Source organism: Letharia columbiana (genome assembly GCF_014066305.1).
Source record: "Letharia columbiana isolate WasteWater2 chromosome Unknown Sc0000028_s0, whole genome shotgun sequence".
NCBI lineage: Eukaryota > Fungi > Ascomycota > Lecanoromycetes > Lecanorales > Parmeliaceae > Letharia > Letharia columbiana.
In genome coordinates, this window is record NW_023501070.1 from 301,596 (window position 1) to 327,502 (window position 25,907).

Consider the following 25,907-nt stretch of genomic DNA (forward strand, 5'->3'; position numbering starts at 1 on the left):
TATTTGTTGCAAATGCTGGAGACTAAAGATACCTAGGTGGCTGCCAATAATCCATGCTGACAAGAAGACACTCCAAAAGCTGTAATCAAAGTCTCAGGATGGATGAGGGATCTGCCTGGGCGCGATCAGTTATCTATTTTCTGCCTAAAAGAACACATCCATCATCTTCCTTACGATCTCGTGCACGAGATGTGCGAGGATTCTTTGAAGCCTCTGAAGCCCCAGAATTGCAGGCTGAGCTCGGAACCGTAGCTCAATCAAGTGGACCATCTCACTAGGAGCGAAAGCTGAAAATCAACAACATACGGTTATCCTTCAATCACCAATTACACATCCTTCGGCTATGTACCTCGTTCAAGGACTCAGTCTCTTCAATCACGTCGACCACGTATCTCGCATCAATGATCTCGGATTCAGATCGAGCTGAGAATTTTCACGAGTTGGACCTTCTTTTCTACCGTCTAAACGACTGAGCTCGAACCTGCTGTCGATGCCTCTACCCTAGTACCACACATTGGGACGTCCGCCTACGAGAGGATGGACGGCTCAGGGTAACGGGTCTATTGTTTGCTCAAAGCATTGGCACCATTCGACGCTATTTGCTGAAATGCATTATTTGTCAAGTCAAAAGAGCCTAAAATGCATCGGCTTAAATTCTGATATCTCTGCAGATATCAGCTCCTGGACTGCTCTGGTCACTGTTTTCCCTTATCCTCACTCCCCTTTCTTCGGAACAACTTCTTCACCGGCGACCCTCTACGCTCCCCCTTCTTCTCCCCAGTCACCGTCTCTCCACTCAACCCCAATTTCATTGACAAGTCACCACCACCAACCCTCTCGCCAAATCCATGCGTTGGGTTACTCATCTGGCCAACTACACTACAAAAGCACCTCATCAGCAAGGACATCACCAGACTTATCCTCATGCAGTGGGAAACCTACCTCTTCTTCCCAACCCCTTCCCCAACCTTCCCTTCCCTCCTGACCCCCTCGACCCACTCTTCCAACCCGACCTCTGACACCCGGGTGCCATCCGAGTTGAAAGTCCGTCGGTCAGGCGGGCAGATGATCCGAGGAGTGAAGACGGAGCCGCAGACGGACATATTGAGGAATTCGGGATTCGGAATTTGGCAATCGGAAATGCTGGGATGAAAAGCTCGGGACATCTATCGAAGCTGACGCTGAATTCATGGATCGGAAGAGGGATTACGGCCCATCAGGCTGATCTCTTGAAAAGCCCATGACAAAGGCTGAAGATTTCGTTGGGTGGGAGGGAGTCATGGGACGATCAGATGCCCCGACTTGTTACTTGGTTGGGTCGCAAATATGGAGTGTGGCATAAATCTGTGCAGAATAGCGATTAAACCCCGCGAAACGTTTTCTCGGAAAGTCTCGCCCGCATGGAATGATCTTCGATTAATGTTGCTTCTATCTTTGAGTATTGTTACATATGCCCGAACGAACCCGTGGGTCAGCGGTCAAGTGATGATCTGCGGCCCTTGCTACGCTTCCCGTCCCCCATTCGCAGCAAATCTGATTGGCCTTTACTGCAACATTGCCAACGCTTCCTTCCGTCTGCTGGCTCTCGTTGCCCCTCTGAATGCATTGATTAATGGGCCTTCACCGCGTTATCGCCCACAGGCTGTATACGAGCCATCATCTCTTCCTTGGTAATCAAGTGATCGATTCTCTCCAGGAGGCCCAGAAGACTCTTCATGCTCCCGCTCCATTCGTTCAAGACCTCGTCTGCATCCCGGGTTTTGGCAAAGGAAACGACTCTCGCAGGCCTGTCGATTTTGGCATACACCGTCTTGGCGGTCACCAGTTGACTGATATAGCTTTCTGTCTCTTCCTCATCCAAATCGAGCAATTGAGTGAGTCGATGCATCTGTATGCGCGTGTAGTATTTCGCTATGACACGAACGTTGTGTTCGATAACGCGCTTGCGTAGATCTTGCCAGCGGGTGTGGGCCTTCGGATCTTCCTGATCTGAGGATGAGGCCGCAGCGGAGAAGACGTCAGTAGAGCAAAGGTGGGCGCCAAATCGCTCGGAGACGATGGGCCAGCGCATGAGTTCAGGGATGGTGAAGGTTTTGAGGAGCTGCTGCTCGTCGGGGACGAGGGAGTTGCGGGTGTCGGAGTTGATGCGGTGGAGGAGGTCGGATTGTTCATTGTCATGAGGGGCGAGAAGGATATAGTATATGACTCTTTGGAGGACCTAGAAGTTTTTAGACGTAGCAATACGAAGGAGCGCGCAACGGGCTGACTTACTGCATGCAGCTGTACTGGATTCTCTTCGACGGATTCCGTATCCAAAACCTGCCGGTAATGCTTGCATGCATCCAAATATTTGTCTTCCTGCTTTGCCAACGTGATCTGCTGCTCGTAATACCGTAGCTTCAGATCTGTAACATCGTCCTCCTTCTCAAGTGGGGGATCGTCCATACTTCGATTTTTCTCTTTTTCTTCCCGCTCTTTCTTATCCTTCTCGATCTGCTCTTGTGTCTTCTTTGGTTTCCGGGCGAAAAACTTAGTGCTTATCTTCCGACTCAGGATACCTGCTTGGGTCCAGTCCCCCTTTTCTATGCACAACGCTACTTGCTCGAGAATGAACTCTGTCTTTTCCCTCCGCTCCATCGATCCGAACGTCTCGACTTGTAACTCGCATAAGATGTCTGCCGCCGCGTTGAGGTCGCCCTGTTCTTTCTTCATGTCGGATAGAATGCGGGTGACACGTGCCCGCTCGACTTCGACAAAGATCTACCACTCCAAATTAGACCCACGTTCACGGATCGCCTAGTTGTCTGTAAGGTCGTACCTTGCCCTCTGTGACAGTCCGTAATGTCTCGATCAGCGCCAGCTTCTTCTCCGCGTCCGGTGCTTCATCTATGAATGACATGGCAACCTGTACCATCTTGGTGGTGGCTTGTTTGAGCTGGCCATGCTTTTTCGACAGCAATAATATTTGCTCATTTAACAAGCCCCAGTCTCCAGAGTCTTTCGATATCGTGATGATGGCGACGAGAAGTCTTGATGTCGAGGCAAGGTCTGACGCCTGTTTCCGATCGCTGTCAGCAAGAAACGTTGATGAAATCCTGGAAGTCTATCACCTGTCGGGTGTGCTTCTCGAGCACCGAAAGCTTCTCAAGTGCTGCCTGGACATTGTTTTTCGCAAGTTCCTCCGCCTCAGGTAATTGCTTGTCAACTTCTTTAGTGTAATCCTTTTCAGGCTTGAACAGCTGTCCATCCGCCATAATGCTGGTTGCTTGGCTTTGACGGTGTCGCAAGTTAGGGTGAATCAACGGTCGATGATACGCTTTTTCAGGTAGCTTGTCTTGAAGATGTTGAGGTACCAGTTTTCACTCTGGCGGCTTTCCAAAGCTCACAGCGCGCTTACTGCCACGAATACTTTACTAAAGTAAGGTAAGAGTTGTAAACGCCGGATGTCTCCGCGGTCTTGGCCTTCCTTGGCACGCTTGGCGAGACAAGGCAACCGCTGGTGCCGCTATAGGTGACGGACGCCCTCTTCAGCTTCTTTAGCTTTTATACTCCCCTTCTTTACGCTATAATGTTATTAGTGTCTCGTCCTCCTGTCGTTTTATAGTATTAGAGGCCGGACGTATATACCTGAGGAGATGTAGATTAGAAGAGCTAGGACAAACGATGATAGCTATATAGTTGCAAAGAGAATTAGAAAATGGCTAATACTACAACACACCTTCCCTAATCCACCTCGGTAGTCTCACTGACCCCATCACGTACCGTTCCTTTTTTAATAGAAAGCAAAATTCGCAAACCCTCATAGCCATCCTCCTACTCTTTGAGGAATTACGGCATCTTCGGCGCGTCATCGATATCCAGCCAATCACTCAGATCTGCCAGCCCCGGCGCCTGAGTCTGCGCAGTGATGGCTGCTACGAAGCTGTTCCGGAGCGCTTGCGAACCGATTGCCGCATTGTTCGTTATTTGATCTTTGGCGTTGGTGATGGCGATTTCAGGAGCTTGTTCAACGAGGCTACCTTGCTGGAAGAGGAAGTTATGTTCCCAGATCTTGTATTCGTCTGCCCAGCTGAATCCAGGCTATCCGCGGATTGTTAGGAGTGTTCAGATGTGAAAAGACGTTAGGTAAGGGAAACTCACGTTCATGATCGCTGCGCTTTCGGTTTCAACCTCTGCAAGCGTCGCATGCATCCTCGCACTCGTCGCTTTCCAGGTCGCTACAATATCTGCGTTGGTGAGGTATTGCCGGAGCATAGCAAAACGCGTCACCTTAGCCAATCTATCATTCGCAAGGGGTGGGAAATTAAAGCGGGCTGTAGCTTCGACGAGCTGGCCTGCGACGAATTGGCTGTACTAATCACAGTACTCACAGCGCTAGCAGATAATGGTGCAGTACTCCATGATGGGGTGATCGGTATACTGCTGGTGAAACCGGGACCTCTTCTTTTCGAGGACGCAGTGCAAGTCAAGGCGACATTACATTGTATCCAGATGGCACGATTTAGCATCCTGAAGGCATAGTCATGCACGAGTCGCCGCCACCTGGGGAATAGCCCTGACAAAATGAACCTAGAGGATTCATTCCACGAGAACCGGTGTTGGATAAAGGCTGGCTAGGTACTCGCCGAGGCCATGTTGAGTTGTAAGGCAGAATTGTGCGCTGACAAAGAAAGCAAGCAGTGCTGCAATGCTCATGGACTTGGCGAAAGATATGGTGCTGGTGAACTGATTTGGATCCAGCCAAGGGAAAAATCAATTTCAAGGCGGAGCGATAGAGAAAAGACAGTGACTGACAAAGTCGAAGGGGATGTGTTAACCAAATTATGCTGGACATTGAGCCATGTACGCGACATCCTATGTAATGCAGCATCTTGCCAAGAAAACTCATCAGTATTACACAAGCAATATGTTGGTCAATTCCGTTGGTCATGAAACACCGACAATCCGCCGTACCTAGGAACGCAGCCGCTTGCAAGTAATCGGACTCCATTGAGGCCCGTCCCGCGATCTCTCCACCAAAAAGCGACCCAGCTAAGATTGGGCCCGATTATAAAGCTAATCACCAATGGCGAACCGAGACTGTTTATGGCACAGTGTAGCATAAGGACGAAACACGAGTCTTTGGATGAGTGTAAGCTGCATCCTGGATGTGTGGCTCCCCTTTGATGAGTCACGTCAAATGCTCCGTTACATGGCTTTATATAGACAATGGAGAAAGACTTTGCTTTAGGAAACCATTCTCATGATCAAAGCTGATGGTGGCGGCTTGCCCTTCTTTTGGCGTTTGCTGCGCGATTTCAGTCAGGGCGGCGTAAGTGGATGCACGGCGCCAGAGGGGCCATGAAAACGGAACGCAGCAGCTACATACCTCAAAGCAAAATGAAGCTGTGAACATCATTCCCGGGGCGCAGTGAGGAAATGGGTTACTGTTAATTAACGACTGCCTCGAAAGTTGAATCTTAACTACCAAAAGTGGGTGGTAGACCCTCCCGTCTGCACCCAATCTTTGAAGGGTATTGGGGAGTTTCAGGCCACTTTTTTTTTGCTGTGGTTTTTTCAGGTTTTCAGACTTTCAGCAGTGGTTTTTTCAGAAGGCCTGAACACCTGAAGACCCCACATATAAAAATAAGGCCATTTCTGTGGTTTTATGATAGATTTGCCACATATAGCCCTAGCCCTAGCTTCCGAGAATGCTCCGTAGTTTTCTCCGCATATACAGGTAGTCATAGAGTATTCTACTTAACACCACTATTAGCCATTATTCCTACTATTAGCAACTATGCCTCGCTTATCTAATAAGGAGATACAGAGACGTGAGGTGTTCAATCTCTTTCTTATCAGCCTTAGAAGACATGGTAGAAGACATCCTAAAACGAGAAAATGGCTAACAGTCCATGAGGCCTTTATGGAAGAACGCTACATGGAATCGGGGAAAGGCCCAGAGGGCTTTTTTGCGCCATTGAGAAGGCTGGAAGGTGTTAAGGAGGGTAGGAGGTGTTGAGGAGAGTGTAGATATATGGAGGATCGCAATAGTGGCAATGATACTATTGATAAGTAGTGGTAGTGGTAGTAGTAGTAGTAGAAGTGGTAGAATAGTCTTATTTAGCTACTAGATCTATAGAATCTATCAAAAACCACGGCTGAAAAACCATTAAACCAAAAAAAGGCCTCCGAGTCCCATTATTTTAGACTGGTCTTTCGGTTCCTGAAAGTCCCCAAAAGTCCTGAAACTCCCTATTGTAGCATTTCTTTCAGGTCTCGCAGACAATAGGTACTTCATGGTGCGAAGATGAGTTCATGCGTTGAAAGACTTCCTGTCGTTCTGATTGGCTAGGATCATTGACAGTGATACGACGACGTCGCTGGGTCTGAAGTCATGTACGTGAAGCTCAGTCGGTCTCGCCTGGAGGCGATTGGGGACCGTTGATAATACTAATGGTTCGAGCGATACTTGGTTAAATCAAGATCTTGCCACGATCTCTAGATAGATGGCAGATATGCAGCTGTCCAAAGCAACAAAATCAAGCGCCAGGAAAATCCAATGATGGTGTAATATGGACGCTCCTGACACAGAAGATGGACATTGCTGAAACTCATAGTAGGTTAGTCAAACGTTGGTGAATATCCATCGGCTCATCTATATGATTGCTGGCTGTCGGTGGCACGAATGTGAATTTTGACGTCCGTATAAGTCAGACAGCCTATTCATAACTATGTGCTGGGGCGCGGGCTTCCCAGTGGTGAAAAGCTTGCCGAGTACTGGTTTTTGACTATGTTTGATTCTCAGGGAGACCCCCTAAAACCCCTCGGACCCTTCGGGGGGCTCTTTAAGGGCTCTCCGAGAGCTTGTATCGGAGGGGCTGTCAAAGCAAGCTCGAAATTTGATTATTTTAGTGATATTTGATTAATTTCGAGCTTGCTTTAACAGCCCCTCCGATAGAAGCTCTCGGAGAGCCCTTAAAGAGCTCCGAAGGGTTTAAGGGTTTTTAAGGGGTCTAACCCTGAGAATCGAGAGAGATAGAGGTATTTTATTTGATATACTTAGGGGGAGACCCCCTGAAACCCCCCTAACCCTCCGGGGCTCTCCGAGAGCTCTCCGAGGAGGGGGCTCTTCTCGCAAGCTCGATAATTTGAATAAAAATCTTAGTTTTTAGTATATCTTTACGAATACTTTATCAAATTTCATCTTCGCTACTTTCTTTAAAAGCGTATAATTAACTCTATAACTCTATAAATTTATTTTATTATTATTTATTACGTAACGTTAAAGGAATTAAATAGAATAAATTAATAAAGTTAATATTTAAGGCTTAGTCTTATAATACTTTCTCTTTTAAATATACGAAGAGTAATATTAAAAGTCCTGCACATGCGCTAAATCTCTTAGCATACTTGGTAAATATTCTAAATATCTTAAATATCCTTAATATCACTACTTTTTACTTAATAGCGACGTTAATGCTATATATATAAGGTGTATATATATAAAGTATATATATACGAAGTATATACGCGTTATAGCGACGTTATAGCTATATATAAAGAGTATATTTATAAATTACGACGTTAATATTAAACGCACTAGCCTATAAGAAAAGGAGGAGAATCTTAAGATTTTATATTATATATAAAGTTCTTAATATAGCTATAAGAAGTAATCCTCTCTATATTCTCTATATTAAAATATTTATAGATAAAGCTTAAGCTATTAATTATAATAATAATATTAGACTTTAGATACTTACTTTAATCGAAGCTAATATTATAACTTAAATTATTACTATTATTACTAAGATCTCTTACTTTACTATTAATTATCTATAGAAATAAACTCGTATTAGAGAATTTAATTTTAGTAAGTTTTAGAAATTACTACTATTATACGTAAGTAATATATCGAGATTTAAACGATTTTTAATTATTATCTTTAAGATTAAGAGTGCTATTATAGTCGTTATATAAAGAGATCGCTACGACTATAAGAAAATCTTATTTATATTAGCTACTAAATAAGAACTCTCGTTAATAATAATTCTACGTATACTTAAATGAAATAATTTTCAATTCTATAAGACTATTAAAAAACTCTCTCTTATAAAAGCTATAATAAAAGCTCGATATTAATTCGCTTTATAATATTAAGATTAAACTATAGAGAAGTAAAAAAAGATAATTTAGAGTAACGAAATTAGTATAATCTTAAATTCTTAATAGGGAAAAGTATATATATAGCGGTAACCTAATGAAATCTTTATTAAATCTACTATATAACGTCGTTTCGTAGATACTATAGAGTTTATATTCTAGAGTTATTTCTTATATAATAAGAAGGGGTTATACTATATTTAAAAAGTCGAAACTATAACTAAAAAGAAAGAATATATCGCGAATCTTATTAAAATTAATAATACTTTAAAAGCTAAGGTTAAAGAAGCTTAAGAACTTAAAATTAATATATAATAAATAGGTTTACGAAATCTTTCTAGCAAGAAACCCGAGTGGAAGTTTACTATTAAGATTAGAAAAGTTATTATTAAGGGGAAGAAGAGGGGAATTAATTAATATCGCTATTAGAAAAAAATATATATACTTATATTTCTTATACTTCTTCTTCTTATTAGATATAGATTCTTATTTTAAAACTTCTAAAATTCGCTTAGGAGTATAAATAAGAGTAATTTAATATAATATTTATAGAAGATAAGGCCTCGATTTATATATTAAAGTATTAGGAAATAGTTTATATATTAATAAATATTATTCGAATACTCTAATACGATAACTCTTCGAATCTTAATATAATTAAGCTTTATTAACTATAAATAAAGCGTTAAATTATTCGAAAAGATATATTAAGAACTCGTAAAGATATCGAGAAATAATAATTATATTATTAAAATTATAAGCTTATATAGAAGAGGATTTAGAAGTAAATAGAGCGAATATCGAGATATATTATAAAGGTTATTCGTTTTAAGAGCGGTAACGAGTATAGAAAAGATCGTAAGAGAGGTAATATACGGCTCTATAACTCTATAAAGCGAGTAAATAAGTATATACGTAGCTATATAAAGTATTATTACTAGAAAAATAAAGCTATTTAAGAAAAAGATTAGATTTATTAAAATGCCAAGCATGCTAAGAGATTTAGCGCATGTGTAGAATTTTTTTAACCCTCTTCCCCCCCCTAAACACCCCCCTTTTTATTTTAAAAAAAAAAAAAAAAAAAAATTTTTATTTTAAAAAAAAAAAATAAAAAAAAAAATAAAAAAAAATATTTTTTTTTTTTTTTAAAAAATTTTTTTTTTTAAATTTTTTAAAAAAAAAAAAAAAAATTTAAAAAAAATTTTTTTGGCGCCAGCGCACATGTATCTCAAATTTCAATGAAGGCATGCCCCCCACACTGCTTACCTAACTGCTTACCTAAAACAGATCTGCAACCATCGTCTGATGACATTCACATAGGTACTTACATGTACTTACGGTACTGTAGGTCTTCTTGAATTCTACTTTCTCTGCCATTACGTCATCTCTGAGTGCGCCTAAGTACCTACTACATGCCAAGATGCAGCTCTTCCGACATCCGGAGACTTGCTGAGGGGTTACCAAGCTCTCTATTTATATCCTACAGATTTCAATACGACGCTCACCATCATCACTTGCGAATCATGAGCCTCGGAAGCATCACGCTGCTGCGGCTAAGCTCAGCTTATGCGCTCCAAAAGGCAGGTGCATTCATCTTCGCAATGCATACGTGACGCAACTCTGCCGATGGATCGTTGTGGGGATCGTGAATACGAAGTAGAAGGATCTCAGAGTGGTGGATTGAATCGTAAAGGCGCATTGAATTCGATGCATGCAACTCAGGGACGCAGAAGGATACGAATGAGGATATCAATTTGGGTAAGTTTGGCTTCCAGGGAGTAGAGCATATCCGAGAAACAGGAGGACTGGAAGTTGAAAGAGTACAAAGACCCGGTTCGCGATGAGGAAAGAGCAAACCTGAAGAGATTTTCTCGTTTTGAAGTCTTCACTGCCAACACTCAAGTCAAACACATATTCCATCTCTCACTTGACCACACTCTCCCAACCCACAGGCATCAACCGCCAGACGGATACTTTCAAGAAGAAGAAAAACTGCCATCGACAATGCATTCCTCCCTTGTCTTCACATCTCTCCTCCCCCTGCTCGCCTCTGCCAACCCTCTTCCTCTCGAGCCCCGCCAATCAACTCTTAACCCCTTCACTCTCATCGCTGGCCGATCCGGCAGCCCCATCCACCTGTCAGCTATCAACGCCAACGGCGAAAGCTTCTGGATCGGAAAGAACACCGCCAGCTACTGTCCCACGGACGTCGGCCCTGATTGTCCCACCGGCATATACACCGAACTCTTGGCGGGTGACGGTGGTGCTTCGATGGTGAATTGCCCCCTCCCCCCATGATTTTCTTGAAAGTGCCAGACGGTGTCGTTTGCTCTCCCTTCTGCCACAACCTATCTCGGTGTGTCCGGAAGACGCCTAACCATCACAGTACGCGGAAGTTCCCGGCGGCCAAATCGTCTACGTCCTCCCCACCGGCGCGCTCTCCTTCACCCTCGCCCACGCCGAAGGCCAACCCGGGGAAAACAACGGCACCACGACCGGCTTCTCCTTCGCGCCCGGCACAGACCACGCACTCGGCGTCTTCAGCTTTTCCGCCCTAGGTTCCACGGGCTTCTTGGCCTGCCCGGCGAAGAACGGGACGACGCCGTGGCAGGTATTCGCTGATGTTGAGGGGATCAAGGATTGCGATGTGCCGGGTGGCAACGTGAGTGCTTGTTTGGGCTTTGTTGCTTTCGCCGCGAGCGGCGATGAGCTGGGGACGGCGAACACTGGCGGACCAGCGGCATGGCAATACTCATGAGGAGAGGGTGGATAAAGAAGAGGGTCAGTGATGCTGTTGTGAGATGCTGGAGTAGTTCCACTTCAAGGGGCTGTCCAGACACGGGCAACAGTATGAATGGTTTTGAGGTCGTTCAATGCAAATGTAGTTTCTGGTAGTTCTGGTAGAAGGCGACACGAAAGATCCTAGAATGCCGATAATGTATATCTCGCCTAAACTGTTGAACAGATGGTTTGACATGAATTCTATGCTGATAGACAGGCTATACCCCAAGAAATATGAGCATACATAGCGCTAAACGCGCGAAGAAGTACACAAAGGCCGCATCGAGGGTCTTTAAGGATGAGACCATCCTCAACAATGCACACTCCTCGCTCTGAGCGACTAGCAAGCTGCCTGCCCCTTGTGCTTGATCGAGACGGGCCCACACCTAGAATACAGCAAGGATCTGCTCCCTATCTTCAAGCAACAGGACTCCATGGCATTGGAATCAGGATCCTCGACTTCATCTTCTGAATCAGGGGCACGGTCTTGTGCACCGTGTCACCCCAGCCTTCCACTCCCCAGCTCATCTCCCTCCTTGCCTTCCTCTCCTCCAGATCCGCAAATTGCCACAGATGATGCACAGTGTTCAAGTCTCCAATCTGCACAAACCATGCTCCCACCCCCTCCATAACCTCTCTCCTTGCCTTCAAGCCCCGTCGCCAATGAGTTTCCCATTCGAGGAGGTTGCCAGGGTGCAAAGTGTAAGAGCGTAATTCGAAAAGTCCGCCGAGCTGACGAGGGGGTGTAGTGGGCCAGAAGGAAAACTCTTGCATGAGCGAGGTTTCTTTGTGGGTTATTAAAGACTTGAGTTTGTTGTCGAAGGCCGGGAAGTCGGGGTGGTGTTGGATGGAGTGGAGCGAAGAGTGGTAGCCTTGATAGCGTTGATATTCCCATATATGGACTGCCGAGTCGTCAATTCGAAGTCGTCCCATCTCCTCAAGGAAAGAGCGAGAAACACATACCGAAAGTATCACAGTCACCCACTTCAGTCCTCCAGCTCCCGACCAAATGTACGTGGTGCTCCGGTGTACTGGCGACCTTCGGATACCAATCCCCTACTAGATCCACGTATTCATCCACCTTGTCCGGTTTGACAGAGTGCATCACGATACTATGCACATACTTCCCTCTTGCCAGCACTTGACTAAAGCTCTTCTCGATCTCGTGGTCCATCTGTTGTCCTTCATGCGTGCCATAGATCAAGCTGCTTAACGCGCCTTTATGTTTCGAGCTTTCCGGTTGTTGTGACGTATCACGACTGGCCCCTGCATCATGCGTTGACAGTGAGCCCAATGCAACATGGCCATGCAAGGAGGCGGAACCCGCATCGCTTGCTGGTGAAGTGGAGGGAGCAGCGCCTGGGATGGCATTGTAGGGGGCTGTTGGGGCAGTGGGAGCTGTAACAGACGACTGACTATCTTGCTTTTCTTGTGCCTTTTGGGCCTCTCGCACTTCTTCTCGGAATGCTGTTTGGCGGGCGTCGAACTTTGCGACGCCGTTGGGTGTGATGTCGCCGAGGGCGGGAGAGCGTTGGTGGGCGGTCGAGGTGGTGAAGGTGCGGAGGATGGTGGAGGGGGTGGAGGAGCTCGTGAAGAGCCGTCGAGTGAGCATGATGTATGAGCTGGGGTGTGACAGTGTGACAGTGGCAGTAGCAAAGCTGTCGTTGTGCAGTATAGGCCGAGGTGTGAGTGAGTACGGTAGGTCAGTAACGGTAAATAAGTTGGTGTTTGGGGGGCCCAATCGGTCAAAACGAGGTCCAACTTCAAGACATCCAGACTACCTATTGTACCCTAAGAGCCTAGGTCTCGAATTTGGACGCTTGCAAATGTGGGGTAAGGCTCTCCCTAAAATGTCAATGGCTCAGGCGAAGGGAGCGGGTTGGGAGGCGAAAATGGTTGCTCCGATGTTTAGACGTTAGAGGTCGGACCAAGCCCCTAGGCCCTACCTAAATCTCTAGCACAGCCCCCCCGCAGAAATTTAGCGAGCTGCAATCCTGCCGTGCACGGTTGCACCTGCACCAGTGACTTTGGAAGTGGACTAGGCGCACACGATGTGATGAGAGTTCTTTTAGATAAGACTATATGAATTTGATTATATACCAAGAATAACTTCCTTTCATGTACACGAACAAAGCTCGATATATCGACATTTTCAACATAGACTCATGCCTAAATGACCCTTATTGGACACTCAGATCCGATATTTGAGCAGATGTCTCGCTGTTGTGTAGTAAATGTTCGTTTCTCGAGGGACCATCTATACTCATCCCTTTCACTAAACCTGCTGAACCATTGCTTCCAAGTTCTGGTGCCTCGAATCCTGCGAATCCCTCCTCCACCAACCATCTCCCTGTCCCTTTCATCTCCATTAGCACCTCACAGCTCCAGCCCACGATCAGTAATCCAGGAGGTCTGCTCCCCTCTTCTTCGACGGCTGTGCAGACATGCTGCAGCGTACTTCGTATGACCCGCTGGTCTGGACAAGAAGCTCGTTCGACGACGGCACAAGGGGTTTCTCGCGGCCAAGGCTTGGGTTTTGATCCAATTTCCGATGATTCCATTGTACGTCCTGCTCCAACCAAAGCATCAACAAGAGAAGAAAGTCGGTGCAATGCCATGAGGAAGACCACTGTCTGTGTCGGAATGTAGGGAGGAGGGTCAGGCGCAGCTCCTTTCCGTCCGGTACCCGTACAAATCAGGACCTGATCCGCCACACTGCGGTGCGTAGGCGGTATAGCAGCGAACAATGGAGCTGAAAGGGCACTAGTAATGCCTGGGAGAACAACTGGAACATAACCCCTTTCTCGGAAGAAACTAAATTCTTCTGCTCCCCGTCCATAGATGTAAGGATCACCCTGCTTTAGCCTAAGTACGGTATGGCCTTTCTGCAAGGCCTCCAGGCCAAGTGAGAGCAATTCGGCTTGAGCGGCGTCTGCGTTGCCAGGAAATTTGCGAGCGATGTGGACAGGGGTGCGACGAGGAATAAGATCAAGCACAGGAGCTGGAACAAGCTTATCCGCGAGGATAACGGAAGCGGTCTGGATCGCGCGGTGGGTGGCCATTGTCAGGAGTGACGGATTGCCAGGGCCAGATCCGGCCAGAATGATCATTGGTTTGGGACCACTGCGTGTGTTTGGATTCGTAGCATCCAATGGAGGCGGCACTAAATCGCTCGGGGTATTGTAGGATCGCAGTATAGTATCAATATCGGCATCCGTAATGGAAGCGAGCCGTCGCATAGGCCAGTATTCGCAAATTTGAGAAAGCCAACGCATACGGCGTGTTCTTGCGGCGTTGTGATCTGTCTCTGAAACCAACCGATTGAAGGTAGGCCTCTGTGCTGTGGCATCATCGTCCTCAACTTCCGTAGCTGGCTCCTCGGTCTCGTACGTTCTGTGGTCTTCTTCCCATATCCGACGCCGAATCGTACCTAGACGTTCCACGGCAGTGCCAAAGTTGGGCGGGAGAGATGACGCAATCTCTCGCCGTATCCTTGAAGCAAGCTTGCAACCCTTGCCAGATGTCGTGATCCCAATTTGTAGTGGTCCATCCGCGTGCGTAGAAAGAAGTGTAAACGTGCATAGATTGGGTGCGTCCACAACATTGACTGGTACACGCAGACGGCGGCATAAGCTAGAGATATGTGTGCCTACAAATGACTGGTAAGCTTATGTCCTTCCAAAGAGCAAACTCTCTCATACTTAATGCATTCTTCCCATTCCCGGTCACGAATACGGCGTCTACAACATTGTCTACCTCACCCCTTCCCAGCGTTGAAAGATCTGTATCCTCGAAGCTTTTCTTGATCCATTCCACTTCTCCATCTTCGATTCGTTTTGCCAGTACATAATGAAAGTCTGCGTCCGCTGGGGCAATGACTTTTGGCTTTGCGCCGACTTCAATGCTCTTCGAGCACCTCGCACTGGCTAATGGGTTTGATCCAACAATCAGATGGACATGACCAGCCGAGTCAAGAGCTGTAAGGAAAGGAGGGGCCATCAGCCTTGCGGGTTCAGCTGGCTGATGCCTTTTACGTATATATTCTGGAGTGTTCGGGAGTGCAATGCTGCTCTCACAATGTTAAGGGACGATGTATACGAAACTGGCCAGTACCAACAGGCTTCCTCTTGAGCAAAAGCAGAATCTGGGGGCGAAGAGGGTCATATTTTTCCGTGGAATTGATATTTGCTTCTTGGGGCAAAAGTTTCGGTGCTTGCGCTGATAACGCCATCTGATACTGGAGAAGAACCCCGTCCAACTCTATTTTGACGTCTAAGGCCAGTTTTATGCGTAAATCGCGTCACGCCATGCGTATTTCTTAGAGCCGGCTAATCTTATCATCACCGCAATTGCTGTTCAATCCAAGCCGCATTTCAAGACCGAGGAACCCTAAAGTAAAGTAAAGTCATAAGTACCTCCGGCTCAACCAAAAGACTGATGGCGACCTGACAACTCAACATTTCCACTTCCGGATCCGAAGCTTTTCGCGCATCTCTACAATTCCACCAACGAGATACCAAGAATATTACAGAAGACGATTGCCGGCAATTCTTCTGAAAAGACTGCGCTATCTACTAATACTGGTATGAGTACGTTTGATCCACTTAGGATCCTGGACTTTGTGTACAGGGAGTGGTTTCGTAATCATGATAGGGATACGGAAGTTTCGTTTAGCCGTCTTTTTGGGAAACTTTCATGCGGTTCTATCCCTCCTGTGAATTCGATGGAAGTCGCAGCACTTCCCCACGTGACGCTGTGCGAACAGATGAGAATGCTTGAGAAACGAAAGCAAATTAGAGAGAATGGACTGTATATGTATTCCGAGAAAGACGCTCTCCAATATCTTCATTGTGACTGACAAGAAAAGCATGGAAATGCGCAAGATGAAGACACATGATATTGGAGAAGTAGATGAGGCAAATGTCGAGAGCGGAAAATACCGAAGCGGAGGGTGCGGGTCCTGCGTGCGTTTTTTGTCTGAGCTTGAAACGGGGCGATGTGTTTTTTATAAATGAAGATAGGTGTAAAATTCCCAAGGAATATAACGGGTCTTTTGAAGAGCATTAGGCAGCAACCACAATTTTAAACATTGTGTGCTCTGTGTTGCATGCTCATATATCGTTGCTGATGTCAGCTGCCATCAGGAAGGATTCGTCCCTCGAGTGATCACTATTCCTAGCGCAGTCAACGGCAGAGAGTGAGGGTTCGAGGCCCGGAGCGGGCTGTTAATCACTGTTCTAAAGCCGTTGAAACGTGGGTGTCTCTACTACAAGATCTACCAGGCAATTTAAATCCGGAATGTATGACTTCTAGGATGGCTCCTGAGGCAAACGCACGAAGAGGAAATACCCTTCTGACACGAGAGCAGAAGGGGCTGGAATCTTCGCCGTCTCGTCAAAAGACTGGAAGCAAGTCAAGGTTGGTTGGTAGTCGAGCGGAATGAATGTTGCGAGAAGTTTGAAAGAGACAAACCTTCTGTCTTCGACGCGATAGAGGTCTTGGGGCAACGCCAATATGTAACAGATTCATATCAATGGTCATATCGCCCTGGACGGCATTTCTAATCGGATCAGAGTCCATATGTTACGATAATTTCATGAAGAACTGAACATCCGCGTTAACGATGATGCTGGCCTCTGGCCTTTCAGTTCCCCAGTTGCAGCAGCATGGGTTACCTGCTCGAGCAAACCCTTTGCTTCATCCATGATCCATACTCCATTGCTCGTGCCGATTCTCTCTGCACCAGCTTCCATCATGACCACGCACTCATTCACCGTCTTCACGCCGCCTGCACATTTCGGAGTCAGTACGAATTCTTTGAGACAGAAATTGCAAGTCATCAAACAAAAGCATGAAGAGCATTTGCTCCCCAGACACTTCGCGGGACTCAACTATGGCATCGACTGTGGGGAAAAGGCTCCGAAAAGTGCACTCACCACTTGCCTTGACTTTCATAGTGTTTCCCACAACGCTCTTCATCAGTTTGACGTTCTCTTGAGTTGCACCTTGGCCGTTGAATCCAGTGCTAGTCTTCACATAATCGGCCCCTGCTGCCTCCGCTATCTTGCATCCAGCTATTATTTCGCGTGGAGATAGTTGAGATGTTTCCAGGATCACCTTAAGGATGATTGGATGAGGTGCCACGTTACGCACAGCTGCTATGTCTGTGTACACCTTGGAGTAGTGTTTCTGTCTGAGGAGAACATGATTCATGACCATGTCGAGCTCTTTGGCGCCTGCATCGACAGCTCTCGAGGCTTCACTGAATTGTCATCAGCGCTGCTTTACCCTCTAGTAAGAATCTTCCCACGTTGTCTTCTCCTTGATGGATTGGGTTCCCTCATGAAATCCGACCACACAAGCTAGAACGACCGAACCTCCTTGCAGATTGTGAACAGCGCGGTCCACCCACTTCAGTCGTACACAGACGGACTGTAGATTTGATCAGTTACGAAGGATAATTTGAACAATTCCAAGGATGCTTCTGAGACGAATGGATTTACATAGGTCATAGTAGAATTGGGCCAGATCTAATCAAATCTCGCATCGAAAGAAATGGCACACCTTGAAATTGTGTCTCCTAGCTTCCTCGCAGAGAGTATCCACCTGCGTGCCTGTCGCTTCGAGCTTTAAGAGCGTATGATCAAAGGTCTTAGCAAACGCCGCAGTCCCGACACTTGGTGCTTTGTATTCTGTTGGGGTACTTGATAGGTTCTGCCCCGCTTGGTCAAATATAGCAAGCCACTCGTCCTGTGTATATCTAGTTGTCATCGCGCATACTGTGGTACACTTCGCCTAGGCCTTCTGAAGGCTGGATGGTGTACGAGTAGACGTGTAACAATGGTTGCAGCTGCTGTTGCCACAGCTCACGTGATGGCATCAAGCACCCTGTGGATGAAAAGCTTGCACATGCTTGCGAAAAGTGTAAAAAGGATGCTTTTCAACCCTGTGATCGCGGCTTCAGCGGCAGGCGCAGGCGGGCCCCAAAAAGCACTACTTCTGAATTTCGGCGTGGAGTACGAGTACACGACTTTTTCATGGTATCATACAATCCGCCCAAACTATTCTTACACCTCTTCCGCCAATATCTCTTGGCTTTTACGCTTGCAGCACTGGAGGAGACCAAAGCCCAGTGTGACATATTTGCTGACAATGTGGTGGCTAACCAAGTATCGGCATTGGACAACTCATTTCCCCTGCGCCTTTCCAAATCACCTACGTTTGAGATGAGACACTACCTACCCTTGTCGTCAGACTCAGTGGTTCTGTCTTTATAGACTGTCCAAATGTGAGTCTAGAGGGTGGTGAGACAAGCATTTTCAGTCTTCCAGTAATTCATATACACACTCTCGCTTTCCGACACATAGCAACTTTTAGTGCCAATCCCTATGATGCTCTGGGAAAAATTTCACTGCTATACCGCTTCAAACCTAGGTGTAGCCTCCTCTGGACGTTGTTCCACATCGTTTTCGTATCCTTACTGCCTTCCCCCTTCCTATTATCCTTATCCCAACCTCTTTCTCAATTTTCCCGATCCATGTCTTTTCCTTCGTTTCCTTCTGTCCTGTTCAACAGCTCCCTAGATAGCAAATTATAAGTAGGCCGTACCGGGTCAAGGAGAACAATAGTGCCGTTAAAGTCACCACGATTGAATGAGCAGCGAGACCACCATCAGTGCTTTGAGATAGCCATCAGGGCAAAAGTAGCGGGTGCGTGATCCACAATCAACGTTGTCGGGGTGGGTCAGTGATCGATTGAGATAGGTGGGTAGTAAGATCACAGCCACAGTTCGCATTTATTTCTTTTGTACACGATTTAACAGCTCACGCTCTCCTCCATCTCTTTGCTCCAGTCTCCTCGCATGTTTTCTAGGCAGTAACATAGGTTGGCGTCTCGCTCGTGCGAATGCCTCGGTGGCCAAGGGTGAATTGCCTTCCGTGCGGATTACAGAGCCTATTGACATGAAGAAACTGTCGGGTAGAATGGCGGTCAGCATCAAGCTGGACTCAGGTAGATGTGCCAGGCGGCGCGAGGTGGAAAACCCATAGCCAACGTACCCGAATGTAACCCCCGAACCCAGCATGTATTGACCTAAGGTCCTCATAGGGCCACTGGGACCAGCCCCGTATCTCATAATGTTGAAGCCACCTTCGCTTCATCTTAGCACTCGTTCAATTGTCCTGCAAGGGAGTTTTGTTGAAAGATGTACCAAAGATGAAGCCCATGATCAGACCTACGGCTGTAGAGCAAAATACCTGGTTAGTGGAAGACTTGACCCAAGGCAGGCATCATTGAATGTCCATACAGCCTCCAAGCATTGCGCCCATTTTCCCTGATCATTGTTTAGTAATGGCACGTGGGTGAGGGTAGAGAGAGCACACATTTATCAAACGTGGAGGGGCCTTGCATGCGTCCTCCGCCTGTGGAGCTCGATGGCATTGGCGGCATGTTGAATATATAGATGGTTATAGGATGTAGGGGAAAGTTAGGGACAGCTTGCGGATGTGCCTGCAAAATTTGGATCGTGTATCAATGCTCTCAGAATGTTTTGGAAAGCTTTGAGTCTTTTGACTTTCGAGTCTTCCGTTGCAAGCTCGGACCACCCGTGGCGCAGGAAAATGTAGTCACGTGTGGCTGTCAACGTAGCAGCTACATGCAATATCCCCACAGACGAAAATACAATTAATACTCGGATGGATCAGACCGGGATGATGTAGAAATGTACAAAGCCTTTGTGAACTCATGTCTTTTTGTTGTCTTCTACGATAACTTCTATCATTGTTTTTGCCGGCGTCTGTCTCAGCCCTATTAGCTCGCGTTTGCGCCTGCCAAAAAACCAACGATGACTTATCCCTTTAACCCTACCCCTCAGGTTTAAAATCAAACAACCAGTACATCAACGTTGGCGGGCCTCAATACTATCATCACACTTGCTACTAACCTTTTTCAATTCTCCTCTGAATTTCAAGCAGACACGCAGCTGGTCTGATCTTTTTTTCATTGGTGACCTAGCTCTTGCCATAAGGGTCTTTGCGGTCGTCCGGCATCTATCGTCGTTGCATCAGTTGTGTCACGCCAGGAGCTGCACATCCACCAAACTCTCACACCTCCTTACAAGTCCAAGTCACATGAAGGGTCATTTCATCACCCGAAGTCACCTCCCTCCACGCTCGAGGCCTGCAGTGGCGCGCTTGTTTCAACAACGTGGGACCTGAAATCAAGGACCGCTTGGAAGAGGAGTTGGAGCTTTAGGAAGTTGGATGGTACAGAAGCAAATTTGCAACGGAATTATCACTATATCGATGACTGCTGTAGCGTCTCCACCTAGCTTTCAGCCACGATGGAATGCTGGTAGTGGTGTAGAGGGACCCATGAGCGCCGAGGAGGTTACCAGAATGTTCATGCCTCGCAAGGGTGCACAGCGCACGAACTCGGCTTCTTCGACTACTTCTTCAGCTTCGTCATCTACCTTCACTTCACCTGCTCCTGCCCCACAAACGAACGGCGACACCCCAACTGCGAATGGGGAACAAGGAGGGTGGGGACCAAAGAAAAAGGCGGCCAGTGGTGCCAGAGGTCTTTGGCCGTCTTCCAAAGCCGAGCCTGTATCAGGTCTATCTACAGCGAGATCACAGGCACTCCCGACCCCGTCGTCAGGTCAGTCAGCCGCGTCCACCATGAACACCGCAATGCACCAGCCTTCCCCAGTGTTACCCTCACAAAACAGACTTCAATCTCAAGCCCAGCAAAATGGAGGAAGAGGAGAACAGCAGACTACAGGTTCAGGACCGTCACCGGCCATTCTGGCACTGCTGCCAATGACCGGTACCTTCGAAAGAAAACAAATTACCGTACCATTTTCTCCAGACTTCTTGCGGATTGGTCGTCAAACGAATGCGAAGACTGTACCAACGCCCGTCAACGGCTATTTCGACTCCAAGGTACTTTCGAGGCAACACGCTGAGGTGTGGGCGGACAAGGAGACTGGCAAGATATGGATCAAAGACGTGAAATCATCGAATGGAACCTTCGTCAACGGAGTTAGGTTATCGGCGGAAAACAGAGATTCTGAGCCGCACGAACTTCGGGAACAAGACACGTTGGAGCTGGGTATTGACATTGTGAGTGAGGATCAGAAAAGTATTGTACACCACAAAGTCTCCGCCAAAGTTGAACTTGCGGGTATTTATCCCAACCCTCCAAGCCTACTGGAAATGGACTTCAGTGCCAATACTTCGAGTGGCGGCAACGCGATGATGGGGGAGCCCATGAGTCAGCAAATGTCACAAATGCGAGGCCGAGGTGGTAGTCAAGGCTCCGTGGGCAGCAACGGCCGTATGACTGGTCCGTCGAGTATGGCCGGGGGCAATTCAAATATGTTGGGACCGCAGAGGCAAATGAATCTTTGGATGGGTCCTATCACCATTGAGCAGGTCGTGAAAAAGCTGGGGGTAAGTCGAAAGCTAGACTAAGTTATGTGTACACCATTGCTGATATATGCCAGGGGGAGCTCAAGCAAGCGAAGCAGCAATCCCAGGATCTCCACCGTACTGGGGACTTTTTCAACACTCTACTAACGCTACAACCTGGCGAACAGCCCCCTAATTCCCCACCGAAACATATTACAGAGGAGAATAAAACGAATGGTGTTCATCCACCTTCCCAGGTCGACATTATGTCTCCATTTTCGCAGCCTCCAGCCCCACCGCCACAACATCCTCTTCCTGAAAAACCAGATTCCGCTCGCTTCACCATACCAGACTCGTTGTCTCAGCCATCTTTGAAGAGGGTAGATACAGAAAGACCAAAATCAGGATTGAACTCACCTACAAAAGAGATTCCGAGTGGCCAGATTGTCTCCCTGCTCGAAGCATTAAAGTCAGCGAAACAAGAAATAGATTCGCAAGGCAGCCGCGTAAAGCATCTCGAAGTTGCATTGGCACGAGAGCGCAAGGCACGTGAGCTTGCGGAACGGCGTGCGCGCACCTTATCGGGTAGCCAAGATGATCACGAGACCAATGGTACTGTTGAGGAGGAGGCCTTCGAGCCACCCTTGGATACTCTGGAGCTCATCGAGCACGAGCTACCAAATGGTCATGCGGAGGATGACGAGGAGTCGAAGTTGCTTCCAAGATCGATATCCACAGCGACTTTGAAGAGCGCTGAAGACATGCATCAGGGCACAGTAGATATCGATACCTCAACCTCGCGGCTACAGGCGAGAATAGACCTCATGGTCAAAGAGATGGATGACTTGAAGTTTTTGATGGAATCATACAAGCAAAGAGCAGAAGACGCTGAAGAGGGACAAAGGGGCTTAGCGGAGATGGTGGAAAGCATTCGAGCAGGACGCGACTCCAAGAGCGTGATGCCAACAACAAATGACGAAGACTCTACACTTCTCGGCAATGGCGACATTGATGGAGGTGCGGACTCAAAGGGTCCTACACGTTCCAAAGGAATGGACCGCAGCTCGTCGTCCTCGCATCTGCATCACCAGCTACCAAATGGCACCGCTGCAATAGAGGACATGCACCGAGAGCTGGAGAAAACGGTATCAAACGTACTCCAGCAGCAACGGCAATGGGGCAGTACCGGAGAGGGTGGGCGCATAGTACAGAGTGCACCTTATGTGTCTATGGTTGGGGTCGTACTTATCGGAGTTGGGATCATGACTTGGTTAAATGGCTGGCAGCCGGGTGGAGAAAGATGAGCGCCGAATTCGATGATACGTATGATACGACACTGAGCAATACCCTTGGCGTCTGATTTTACTTCTTGGAAGGAAGGTTTCGAGAAGAATACGGATTGTTCGGAATCGTCTTCACGATCATGCATTATTAGCAGAGTGGGTTGATAAGGAGGGCATCTCTTACGGCAGCCTGCATTGCGACGTGTTTGACCCTGAACATACACCCGCGAGGTTTGCCAATACACATATGCCTCATCACCCTTTTTATCCTCTTCATCGTTCCCTCCGTGTCCAAGTGTGAGGGGGCTTCTCGCCTTATGGCTTCTTTTTGTTTTTCGGTGGCTGGAACTTTACCACGGCTTGACACCTGTGAGAAGGTTCTTGCTCTTGTGAAGCTTTCCCCAAATCAATAGGGCACTTCGATCTGTGGCGCCCCTCTGTCAAATAAAGACTCAGACGTCGTCGGTGCTCGGCAAACCCTTCAATCAACCTACACTGCAAGTCTTGTTCACGACTCGACAATCTAGAAGCCCGTTCGCCATGGTGGAAAACAGCATTGATAACCATGGCACGGCTGAAATACAAACGTTGTGCCTACGGTATCCGGCAGATCGAATGAAGCGAATACTGAATATCCCTCCGAAACGCGCATTAAGCAGCCCCTGACAGCCAGTCAAGAAAAGCCATGTCTAAACGAACACATACAGTGGGCAAGAGTACCAAACTCTCTCTAGCTCCAGGATCCTACAAATACTCACCACCCCTGCTCCTATCATTCAAGACCCTTTCCCTCCGACCCATCAGACCCACTCGGCTTCTTTTCCTTCCGCCCTTTCCATCAAACAAATCAACCAACCATGCAACTCCCCCTCCAGGCCGTCTTCGCCGTCCTCTTCCTCTTCGCCCCTCGCCTCGCCCTCACTGAACGCGCACCCGACATGGCCAACGGCAACGCAGTCGACCGCGGCTGCACGAACCAAACGTGCCCTATCATCAACGCACGCTTTCAATCCGCAAAGGACGAAATTGCTCAATTGGACGACAAGACGACAACGCCGGCGTTCTTGTCCGGTTACTGGTCAGCCCTGAGAGATGTCGTGAAGGAGTTTGAGTGCTGAAACGCGTTTGTGTTTTGCAGTGACGGGATGGATATGTCCATGGGGTTGCTTGGTACGTTGCAGTTGTTACATTTGGATGCTTGAGGAACAAGGGGAAGCTGACTGGAATGTAGGAATGTCAGATCAAGTAAATCTTTTGAACAGATAAAAGAGATGGAGAGTAGTAATGCTGTCATGGCTTCATATTTGTGTTCTGTGTTCTCCATGCTCTGTCTAAAGCTGTCATTAGACAGGGTTTGAGCACCTCTGTGGGGCTCAGGAATCACATATCTCACTATGCATCACGTCCCTGGTGTCGAAGAACTCGAGTAAGCAAAACGAACGGATTTCTACGCATACATGATTGCCATGGTTGAACTTTTTGAAATGAGAGGTGGGCCAAACATTGTGGCTGCTTGAGTCATGTCAATGGCCGACTTGAGAGTTTTGTCCGTAGTAATTGATTAAATTTCTCGACGTGAGTCTGAAGTATGACACATTCTTAGGATTTTCTTGAACCAAAACTCCTTGCTGCCACTCCAATCATCACCTTATCGGGCAATGTATTTGCCACAGGGTCCCACGAAGCTTAGAATACCTGTCCTTTGGTCAGGAGGGAAAAGGCTCCGGCCCCAATCATACACTTCAGCAAATACCAGAGGCCGATAAGCCATATTCCAAGGTCACGTGGGGTGTCCGTTGCTCTGCATGTTGGTCATCCATGACGTGCAGGAAGTCTTGACAGCACCTCACACTCGACCGAGTGCACATTCCTGAAACAGCCGAGCACAGCTTGTGACCTGCGTCAATTGCTGTGGTCAAAAGCCTTCATCATGACTCGGAACCCAATCATAATCCCACCGTCGAACCCTTCTGCAAGCCAGTGAACAGTTCGAGGATATGTGCCTGACATGAACTTTACTTGACGGCAGCCTACCTAGGTAGGTAGCTGGTCGAGCAAAAAGAGTGACTTAAGAGATAAGCATACTCGTAAACCAGAAGTCCACAAAAGATCTATCATAGTACCCTTTTGTGAAAGCTTGGTTGAAGCGACTCGCTGATATTTGTTCCGAAGTCAACGAAGAGGGCAGAATGCAGAGAGCTTTCTCCCTCATCTATGCGCCATGGTCGCGTCCTTTTCACAGTCCTCGAAAATAAAAGAGTCACAGCCGAGGCACGATCCACATGAGACTGCACTCAATCTAGTCACATTCATGCAGATCGATGCGGAGTATGCACGCGTGACGTCTGAGCTCGACTGTTGCGCCTGGGGCCTTGCGTTCGATTGGGCAACCAGGAGGTGGGGATGGACGAAGCGCAACCTCTTTCCCAGGTTGTCATGCAAGACACTTTAAACGCTTCCTGCATCCGAAAGAGACACCTCGGCACGCTCAGAAAGATCGGAAGTTCACGAAAGTACAAATGGCAGCGATTGTTTCCTCTCTTATATAATCTTCACTACCTCTAAACATCTCAATTCAGCAAGAAGAAGAAGAAGAATAACAAAGCAAAGACTACTTGAACCAAGTTCCACACTTCCTTCAGCCAAATCATTCGGACAAGCTAGAACATACCAAAACCGCATCATAAACCACTATAATGTCTTCTCCGGTATCTATCATGACCCTAGCTTCTGATCTCCTCGTCCTCGGAGCAGGCGTTTCCATTGCTGGCTTTGTCCTCAAAGGGCTTTTGGCTCAGTACAAGAGATACATTCCCGCACCTATTCAAGCAACCTTTATGGCACCCAAAGCTGTGTTGAAGGAGATGATGACATGGTCTGAAGCTTCCGACATCAGAGGTGAGGTCGCACTCGCGGCGGTGATCCAAGTTCCTCACTATGGATAGAGCATATTTTGGTCTATGTCGCACGCCAAACGTCCGCGCTGCACGACGATGGTGCATCCAAAGTACATTCCTCACTGCTTTCATGTCCCGAGCCGGTAGTAAGCCTGGCAAAACATCAGACACGGTGCATCGAGCCCGCTGTTCCGCTCTCTCCAGACCACAACGGTCATTCCGACACATCTCATTGCAACAGGCCTGGAGCGCTAGACAGTGCGTTTGAGCAATGAACAACATCCGTCTGGCTGTCACAGTCTTCCAAGTCATTCTTTGCAGTTCAAGCCAGGCTGAAAGCTAGTCGAGGCTAGATGTGCGGAACTGAAACGAGAGTGGCGACCTCCAATCTC

At 47.4% G+C, this 25,907-nt stretch overlaps 10 protein-coding genes across 10 annotated transcripts; 4 read left to right on the forward strand and 6 right to left on the reverse strand.

Moving 5' to 3' along the window:
- Positions 1-695: 695 nt before the first annotated feature.
- HO173_008187 (uncharacterized protein) lies at positions 696-1,103 on the reverse strand (the record flags this gene model as incomplete). Its single annotated transcript, XM_037310087.1, has 2 exons — positions 696-879; positions 943-1,103. 2 exons carry the CDS (start codon positions 1,101-1,103, stop codon positions 696-698), a joined length of 345 nt encoding a protein of 114 aa, XP_037163047.1.
- A 506-nt stretch (positions 1,104-1,609) lies between these two features.
- Positions 1,610-3,254, reverse strand: HO173_008188 (uncharacterized protein; the record flags this gene model as incomplete). The annotated part of the gene is made up of 4 exons (XM_037310088.1): positions 1,610-2,218; positions 2,272-2,760; positions 2,819-3,055; positions 3,111-3,254. 4 exons carry the CDS (start codon positions 3,252-3,254, stop codon positions 1,610-1,612), a joined length of 1,479 nt encoding a protein of 492 aa, XP_037163048.1.
- A 574-nt stretch (positions 3,255-3,828) lies between these two features.
- Positions 3,829-4,254, reverse strand: HO173_008189 (uncharacterized protein; the record flags this gene model as incomplete). Its single annotated transcript, XM_037310089.1, has 2 exons — positions 3,829-4,080; positions 4,141-4,254. The coding sequence occupies 2 exons, from the start codon at positions 4,252-4,254 to the stop codon at positions 3,829-3,831; spliced, it is 366 nt and encodes a 121-aa protein (XP_037163049.1).
- A 5,895-nt stretch (positions 4,255-10,149) lies between these two features.
- HO173_008190 (uncharacterized protein) lies at positions 10,150-10,903 on the forward strand (the record flags this gene model as incomplete). Its single annotated transcript, XM_037310090.1, has 2 exons — positions 10,150-10,419; positions 10,532-10,903. The coding sequence occupies 2 exons, from the start codon at positions 10,150-10,152 to the stop codon at positions 10,901-10,903; spliced, it is 642 nt and encodes a 213-aa protein (XP_037163050.1).
- A 440-nt stretch (positions 10,904-11,343) lies between these two features.
- On the reverse strand, positions 11,344-12,538 carry HO173_008191 (uncharacterized protein; the record flags this gene model as incomplete). The annotated part of the gene is made up of 2 exons (XM_037310091.1): positions 11,344-11,828; positions 11,890-12,538. The coding sequence occupies 2 exons, from the start codon at positions 12,536-12,538 to the stop codon at positions 11,344-11,346; spliced, it is 1,134 nt and encodes a 377-aa protein (XP_037163051.1).
- A 568-nt stretch (positions 12,539-13,106) lies between these two features.
- On the reverse strand, positions 13,107-17,697 carry HO173_008192 (uncharacterized protein; the record flags this gene model as incomplete). Its single annotated transcript, XM_037310092.1, has 6 exons — positions 13,107-14,575; positions 14,628-14,903; positions 16,532-16,714; positions 16,863-17,188; positions 17,237-17,358; positions 17,491-17,697. The coding sequence occupies 6 exons, from the start codon at positions 17,695-17,697 to the stop codon at positions 13,107-13,109; spliced, it is 2,583 nt and encodes an 860-aa protein (XP_037163052.1).
- A 1,024-nt stretch (positions 17,698-18,721) lies between these two features.
- HO173_008193 (uncharacterized protein) lies at positions 18,722-19,374 on the reverse strand (the record flags this gene model as incomplete). Its single annotated transcript, XM_037310093.1, has 5 exons — positions 18,722-18,896; positions 18,984-19,074; positions 19,136-19,165; positions 19,232-19,258; positions 19,308-19,374. The coding sequence occupies 5 exons, from the start codon at positions 19,372-19,374 to the stop codon at positions 18,722-18,724; spliced, it is 390 nt and encodes a 129-aa protein (XP_037163053.1).
- Positions 19,375-20,228: 854 nt separating this feature from the next.
- HO173_008194 (uncharacterized protein) lies at positions 20,229-22,639 on the forward strand (the record flags this gene model as incomplete). The annotated part of the gene is made up of 2 exons (XM_037310094.1): positions 20,229-21,377; positions 21,431-22,639. 2 exons carry the CDS (start codon positions 20,229-20,231, stop codon positions 22,637-22,639), a joined length of 2,358 nt encoding a protein of 785 aa, XP_037163054.1.
- An 836-nt stretch (positions 22,640-23,475) lies between these two features.
- HO173_008195 (uncharacterized protein) lies at positions 23,476-23,884 on the forward strand (the record flags this gene model as incomplete). Its single annotated transcript, XM_037310095.1, has 3 exons — positions 23,476-23,696; positions 23,757-23,788; positions 23,850-23,884. 3 exons carry the CDS (start codon positions 23,476-23,478, stop codon positions 23,882-23,884), a joined length of 288 nt encoding a protein of 95 aa, XP_037163055.1.
- Positions 23,885-25,314: 1,430 nt separating this feature from the next.
- Positions 25,315-25,563, forward strand: HO173_008196 (uncharacterized protein; the record flags this gene model as incomplete). The annotated part of the gene is made up of 1 exon (XM_037310096.1): positions 25,315-25,563. The coding sequence occupies one exon, from the start codon at positions 25,315-25,317 to the stop codon at positions 25,561-25,563; it is 249 nt and encodes an 82-aa protein (XP_037163056.1).
- Positions 25,564-25,907: the final 344 nt, after the last annotated feature.